Raw genomic sequence first — 7,736 nt, 5'->3', positions numbered from 1 at the left:
GGGAGGCCCCGGTGGGGCGGCGGAGCGGGTGCCTCTGGTGCGGCGAGCCAGGGAGGCTTGCCCAGGCCACCAGGACTGGTGGCAGCAGCTTCGGCTCACATGGGCGGGAAGGGGAGCAGCCCCGCAGAGGCGAGGGGCATGGGAATTATGGGCAGCTTTCCGACGCACGCGTTTCCAGAGCTGTCTGCGCCTGGTCTGGGGCTCCCTGTAGGACCTCCCTGCTGCCCCGGGAAAGGGCTTCGGCTGTGGCACGTCCAGTGCCCTGGCACGTTTTCCGCGTGGAAGTCACAAATGTCACTTCTCTTCTAGGCTTTCACTTCTCCCGTGTTCTGCTGGAGAACACAAAGAAACGGCGCTTCTCTGCTGACTGAGTTTTCCCAAACATAGGTGTTCTCTTACTTCGCGTCAAAGCGTTTCGGTTCCCTGGGTAGGTTGGCATTCATGAGACCTGCCGATCTGAAGGCAACTTTTAGATGTAGACATAAGGAACAAACCTGCGGGTTTTGTGTTTATTTTATACGCTTTTGTATGTAAAAAGTATAAATCCTAGTGCCGACCCACTGCTGAGGTCCACTTGCTTCTGCTGCAGTGGGGCCAGGAAGCCCCGTTGTCTTGACTTGCCTGGTGACAAACAGGCACCATCAGGCTGTGAAAAATCAAGTTTATCCGCAACGGAGGAAGAAGCATCCGCGGAACTGCCGAGTCGCCTGACACCGTGGTGGCAGCGTGGCCTTGCTCTCTTCTTTGAAACTTCTCCGAGACCGAGAGGTGTCTTTACACAAAATCTCCAAAGCATATTACTTTTTATTACTTCATCATCTAAATCACTAATTATGTTAAATTAGCTGATGGAGACTATTTGGGTGTATGAGTAATCATTTTTATTGTCTGAATCTTTTCTGAATTATGCATGAGGACTGTAATGTTTCAGACCTTCCCTTCATCACCTCCCCGCTTCTGAGCAGCACTGTCCGCTCGCGTTGGAGGTGGCTCAGCCACCTGGTTGATTCCCTGGGAGCCCCGTCTGTCAACTCCGTTGCCTTTAAAGGATAAAACGGGAAAACCGAAAGGAAAACACGGCTCTGTTTTGCATGGCGACCTGGGGATTTGCACTGCAGTGGGGAAGGGGAGGATACAGTGTTTTAACTCCTCCGGCTGTCTCTCGTCTGGGGCAGAAGATGGGCCCTGTGAAAGGGAAGGGTTTGAACGCGTAGGAGTTGAACGTAAAAGGTCCAATTGTTTGTCTCCAGGAGAATCACAGGAATAGAAGAGCTGGTGGTTTTCTCTGCTTTAGTGCTTTGCAAAATTGTTCTGCAATAAACTGTTAGCAGTTCCCTGCTAGGTTCCTTGCCTCTTCCCTGTGCGATACAACTCTTTTTTTAACATAGGCTGCAAGAATTTGGTACTGCGGTCTAGCAGAATCCTCACTGAAAATCCCCCACTTGCAGTTTTCATTGATAGAGGGGAAAAAATGCAAGTTCCTACTTGCATGTCTTCCCAAGTTAAAAGAGAGCTTCTCCTCCAGACAGAGGGATGCATCTGGTTACTGGAGCCCTGCTGGGTGCCAGTGTGCAAGGGGATGCGGACGGAGGGAGGGGGCACGCTCCGTGGGGCTGCTGTGCTGGTCACGCCGCTGTACGTGGTCACCACGTGAAGGGGTGGCCTTCCAGCTGCCAGCACCCTCTTGGCAAGGAGGTGGGAGACGCAGCGCGCCGTGCCTGGCCTCGGTGCTGGGCTTTGCCTGTCGGAAGTTCCCTGCCACTGGTCTGGCTTTGGTGCAGGCATCCACAAATTGCTCCTGCGGGCTTCATAAGCGACTGCTCCCATTAGCACAACCTCTGCGAATGAGTGATGGCTTGTGTTCCCTCTCCCGCTCAGAACAGGGCTCTAACAGCGTTAATGAAACATTAGAGTTTTAATTACACCATTATCCTATTTATTTTTATAAATAATTCCAAAGCAGTCGTTAAAGTTTGTGAACTTAGGAGTAACTGACTTAAGGGAGAGAAATCAGCTTCTCAATCTTGTTATTATCTATTGTACAGTCTCCCTGGGATGCCGCTGGGGAGCTGGCGGAGTTGCTGCTGCTGTTAGGATGATTCACTTACTCGCAGGGTGGTAAGAGGCTGCTCGGCTCCCCGCTCGAAACGCCTGTGTCAGTGGGTCGGCGCTGCAGTGCGTCAAAGCGGCGTTGCATCCCCTCTCTCAGCCCCCGTAAGAAGGTGCAGGGGGAGAGAGGGGAGCGTTAAACAGCCCTGCGGGAGCAAGCGCCTCGCAGTTCTGCAAGGGACATGGTCTCTTTCAGTCCTGACCTTCTGCAGCTCGCTGTTTCCATCACAAAGCTGCAAGATCTTCAAAAGACAAGAAATTCCGGGCTTGTCTGAAAAAGAGCTTGTCCTCTGGGCACTCTGTAATGCTGTTTGTGAGCCTCCTTGTCTCTTCCCTCCCTCTTTCTGCCACCACACAGAAAGCGTGGCTGTTACTGATGTTCTCGGGTGAATTTCTGTGTATTTGAAATGGCCTGAGTGGACCAGAGCTGATGAAAGCATTGGATCAAACAGACTATGGGTCCCTTAAACCAAAGCAAATTATCCGGTGTTTGTTGCGACTGGTGCTTGCAGGGCTCTGGCAAGTATTCGGTGTTGTATGGGCTGGAACAAAGGCTCACCCTGAGCACACAAGGGGGGCAGGAGGGCTGCAAGCAAAGGGCGCGCGGGCAGGGGGGAAGCTGCGGGCAAACTCTGTCGTGCCTCGTCCTTAGGTACCTGTTCTAAAGAACAGCTCTGACCTCGGGGAAATCCAGTATGTACTGGGATTGATTCTGATGCTTTCTGTCATGGTTTTAATTAGGAAGGTAAATGCAGAGAGCCCTGAGCAGAGGGCAGAGGCCCAGCGACATAACTTTTGCTCTGCTCTCCCTGCAGAACCCAGACATTGTGTTGGTGCACTACCTGAATGTCCCTGCCATCGAGGACTGCGGGAAACCGTGTGGCCCCATCTTGTGCTCAATAAACACAGACAAGAAGGAATGGGCAAAGTGGACAAAAGAGGAACTCATCGGACAGCTCAAACCGATGTGTGAGTATCTGGAGAATTTTTTGCTCTTTTGCTTTACAAGGGGCTAATTCAGGGTACAACGTCTCTCTCTGCCGCTAACCTTCCCTGCAAAGCAGTCATTTGTCACCAGCAAACTTGACTTACATCTGCATGCACTTTCTTTCTTCCCAATATTCAACGCTACTGGGATGCATACTATGAGAGATGCCCAGACTGTCCCCAAAAAGGTCCCTTCCATTGTACCCGTGGTCTTGCATTTTCAAGTGCCCTTTGTAGGCACCTACTTGGTTGCAAAGAGCCTTTGCAGTATTGGCAGTAGGTTTCCCTGAAGGACGCTCCACATGTGTGGTTCAGTGTCAGATAGGAATGGGCTGCTGTCGTTTACAGATGGACTCTCTGGAGCGCAGTGTTTCAGGGTGGATTTCATTCACTACTGTTCTAAGCTTTGCAGCCTAAAGAGAAGGCTGCTCGGATGTGCAGAGTTGTCGGGAAATTTGCTCTGTGGAGTTCCCTGCATCTGCCCTGGACTATTATTTTCTTTCATGTCACAGTTATGCTGCGTGTCTTCCTCAGGAGAATATGTCCCAATGCACACACAAACATCTTAGAATCATAGAATCATTTGGTTGGAAAAGACCTTTAGGATCATCAAGCCCAACCGTACCTGTCCACCACTAAACCCTGTCCCTAAGCACTGCCTCTGCCTGGCTGTTAAATCCCCCCAGGGCTGGGGACTCGACCCCTTCCCTGGGCAGCCGCTTCCAGCGCCTGACAGCCCCCAGGGGAAGGAATTGCCCCTGCCCTGGGCCCCGAGCCCCTCCCCCCCGGCTCCCCCCTCCTCTCAGGCAGTTGTAGGCAGCGATAAGGGCTCCCCTCTGCTCCAGGCTGAACCCCCCCAGCTCCCCCAGCCGCTCCCCAGCAGCCTGGGGCTCCAGACCCCTCCCCAGCTCCGCTGCCCTTCTCTGGACACGCTCCAGCCCCCCCAGGTCCTTCTGGGAGGGAGGGGCCCAACACTGACCACGGCGTTAGTAGCCTAAGTTTGCACTGCTCCCTTGTTGCATCCTGAGCTCTGCAGGCCCATGCATTCCTTTTCCACACAAAGTGGAGGGCCGAAGACAAGCAGAAGAGAAGAGAGAAAATGACACATTTGCCAAACAGAATATTGCCCCTGGGACCGATAACCTTAGACAGAAATCAAAGATGTTGAAGGTGTAGCTGAGACTGGACAAGTACCTTGACGTTAAATGGGAGAGAAGGTGGTAGCCTGTTAAAAAATCTGCAGTGCATCAAGAAAATCATGTGAAAACTACAACAATCTCACTGTAAATTTAATAACACTTGGCTCTTTTATGTCTCTGGAGGGAAGAGTGAAATTCTGCACAATTATTCAGAGTATGTGTGCGTGTACACGTCTCTGTTTATGGGTACATATCCTGGGAAACGCATCCTTGGAAATGTAGCTAAAATAAAAGCTTTAGATTCTGATCAGACCTAGAAAACAAAGAGGACACAGATAACGATGTTTGGGGAACGCAGAGGGGCACTGCTCGCCAAGAAGCCATCAGGTTTTGTTCCAGTATTGGGGGTGCCATGAAATGCTGGAGCCAAGCACATTGGTTTCATCACATTTTTGCATTAATCACATTTTTTCACAGACTTCACAGTTTGATTGCCTGATGTTTCCAAATTTCTCTGCCCTAAAGCAGATTTGTCAATGACTTAATGACAGCATTGTTTGTTGTGTCGCTGGTCAAGTGACCTGCTCCATGTTGTAATTCATCTAGTTTTATTTCTCTGGACTTGGAAGCAATGTGAGGTTTTTGTTGATAATTTTGTCTTCTCAGTTGCCATTTTTCATAAGTATTCCACGTTTAAGACGAGTTAGTGATGATACAGCCAGGGTGTGAGTGGAGATGCTGTACCCGCAGGAAGGTTTTTGTATCCTGTTTCAGACCATTGATGTCATTTGGAATTAGGAGAAGCTGATACTAGTACTACCATTTGGGGGAAATGCCGCCTCCTGGTCAGAGGCTAGTGACAGCGTTCAGCTCTTGACTTACTGAGAACAAGTGGTGTTTGTTCAAGTCTTACTCAGCCTGGACTGGAGTCAGGTATTAAAGCTTTTAGATCAGGATCTAGAATAGCAGAGTCAGTGGTGTGGCAGCCAAAGGCTGGGAGCATGTTCTCTTGGCCGTGTGTGCCTGGAGAACTAAAAGTGATGTGGCAGACGGCTGGCAGGGAGAGCAGCGTTTGTCTGAGCATCTGAGCCAGACAAATACATCAAACTCTTTTTCCTGAAACGCAGAGAGACCCTGACTGGGATGAGCAGGGAGTTTGCTCACATTTCTTGCATCGATAATTTACTCAGCTCCCTCTTCCTTCCTCACTGCCTCATCCCAAAGTCGGTCCAGGCTCTAGCAAGCATTGGGCCAGTGTCCGGGACAGGCGCAGGCTGCTGGCACCAGACGGTGTCGCCTCCGTGAGCAGAGCAGTGCGCTGAGCTCTGGGCTGCTGAGAGGTGGCTCCTCCTGTCCTAGCCTTGAAGATGACCTCTGCAGAACCAGAGCTCCTTGACTGGCTTCAGAGGTGGTCTTTCCTAATGCTGTGACTGTGCTTGCACTGGTGTTTGTGGATGAAAAAATACTACTTCAGGGTGGCTGGCTGTACAGCTCCAAGAGCTTTATGGAAACACCATTCATTTGTTCTAACATAGCTCATCTCTGAACTAATGAAGAGACTGAAGTTAACCCATCTGAACATCCATGAAAGGTAAATACTGCAGATGCTCTGAGAATTTGGGGTTTTTTTTCCACATCTCCAACTGAGTTGAGACCATAAATAATTAATTAACCAGCATGACTTCAGTTTTCATGGCTTTGGATTTTTGGTTTAGTTCTGATATATTTGTCACCTGCCTTCACGCTGGGACATCCATGACCTCCTGATTGTCCCGTCTGGACTATCACTGTTGGCTTGTCAGTTTGGCAGTCCTTGAGACTGAAGCAGACAAGCCTGGAAGGGCTGGATATGCTATTCATGGCCTCCAGCAGGATGGTTCCTCTCTCCTTCCAGGCTAGGAGGTGGGGTGCCTTGTCTCAGAGGTGTGAGCGTGGTCAGGGAGTGCAGGGAGGCCTGTAAAGCCTCCACTGAAACATCCTGTTGCTTGATGGCAGACCTGTGATGATCTGAATGTCGGCAGTGTCCTAGCCAGTTGTCTGAATCAAAAGGGTCGTCATGTGTGTTGCTTCTCTATGAGTGCGACCTTTCGGGACATTTGTGCAAAATGCATAGTGATAATACATGAAAATTCTGCGGGAGCATTGTCCAAGACACCTGTAAGTCATTTCAGGATGCCTGGTACGAAGAATGGGCCTCAATTTGGCATTGCTTTCAGTTTTTCCCCCCTCTTGTGCCCTGTTACAGTCCGGCTTTGAGGTTTCTCTGAGCAGATTAGCAGATGTCCTTAGAGGCATCTGGTGGTAAAAGCAAAATGCAGTGGGAGAATCCAGCACAGCAGAATTCTGTATATAAACTCCATATGATCAGCAAATTGTGGGCCAGCTCATGTTCGGGGTTTCTCCAAATCATCCCCTTCTGGCTTTCTCATCCCTCAGCTGGCAAAGTATGAGTTGCAGGCTTACAGCTGGTGCTACGTTGCAATCCTTGTTTCAGGTCCACTATAATTACGAGCTATCTTTCTTTTGGAAAAAAGCTTTTTTCATTCCTCTGCTGCTTGGAAACCGATTGCTCCTGCCGCCTGCTTGCAGCCACAGCTGGGGAAACTGGAGGTTTCACGTGGCACCCGTCAGGCTTAATGCCTTTGGGCATAGGCAGCTCTCGCCTCTCCCTGGAGTCACCGGCTCTCTCTGTTCTGCCTGTGTAAACGAAATGATCTGGGGCCCTTGGAGGTGACCTGAAGCTGCATCCCTGTGTTGTCGCGACTGGAGAGGGCAGTAAACGCTTCTAGCCCAGAATGAAATTGAAATAGCAGTAATCAGCATTAATATGGTTTGAAGAATTGAGTTGTTGGGTATTTTTATCTTCACTTAAATTTATATTCAATTTCAGTAATTGTGTTTAAGGGTTTTCTTTATATTTAATCTTAAAAGATCAGTTGTACAAAAATGTTATATGGGATGGCTTTTACCCTTCCCCAGCTGGTTTGTCAGAGCTACGGAGTGACCCTCAGTGGAAACTGAAGCTTGCCAGCTTAGTTCCAAGTGACTTCCATGTAAAAAGTAACTTAGATATTTTAAGTTTGGGTTTACTAATGCTGATGTCCGTTTGGAGATACCACAGTGAAGTAACCCCGCTCGCTGACACGGAGTGTTGATAGCAGTCCTGTGTGAAGCGGACTGTTGGCAGTAATGGAAATTAACTTGAGGAAAGCTATACCAAATAGTTTCCCATCCCCCTAAAAGTTGGATATGAAGCCAGGTGCAGCGATGGCGGAGCCTCTGGGAGGGTGCCCTGGGCACACAGCCTGGGGCTTCCCCTCTCCCTTGGTGTTCCACCTCGCCGCTTGGCGTCCGGCGGCAGTCACGGTCAGGCCCCGTTCCGGAGCACCTGCCCAGGCGGCAGCCCCTTTCCTGGCAGTTCCTCCCGACACGGCACAAAACGACAGCAGCTCTGCGAGTGCTGGGGGGGCCCTGACCGCCCGGCCCGGCCTGGGGCGGCGC

General features: G+C 50.4%; 1 protein-coding gene across 1 annotated transcript in view; it reads left to right on the top strand.

Moving 5' to 3' along the window:
- CAMTA1 (calmodulin binding transcription activator 1) overlaps positions 1-7,736 on the top strand; it is a 330,506-nt gene that overhangs the window by 266,315 nt on the left and 56,455 nt on the right. The window contains exon 7 of the mRNA XM_035901530.1: positions 2,925-3,078. Coding sequence (XP_035757423.1) covers positions 2,925-3,078 — 154 coding nt within the window. The remainder of the gene's footprint in view (positions 1-2,924; positions 3,079-7,736) is intronic.

This window comes from Egretta garzetta, unplaced genomic scaffold (assembly GCF_000687185.1).
Source record: "Egretta garzetta isolate BGI_Z169 unplaced genomic scaffold, ASM68718v1 scaffold389, whole genome shotgun sequence".
Lineage (NCBI taxonomy): Eukaryota > Metazoa > Chordata > Aves > Pelecaniformes > Ardeidae > Egretta > Egretta garzetta.
The sequence above is the reverse complement of the archived record's forward strand: the minus strand, read 5'-3'. Positions and strand labels throughout refer to the sequence as shown.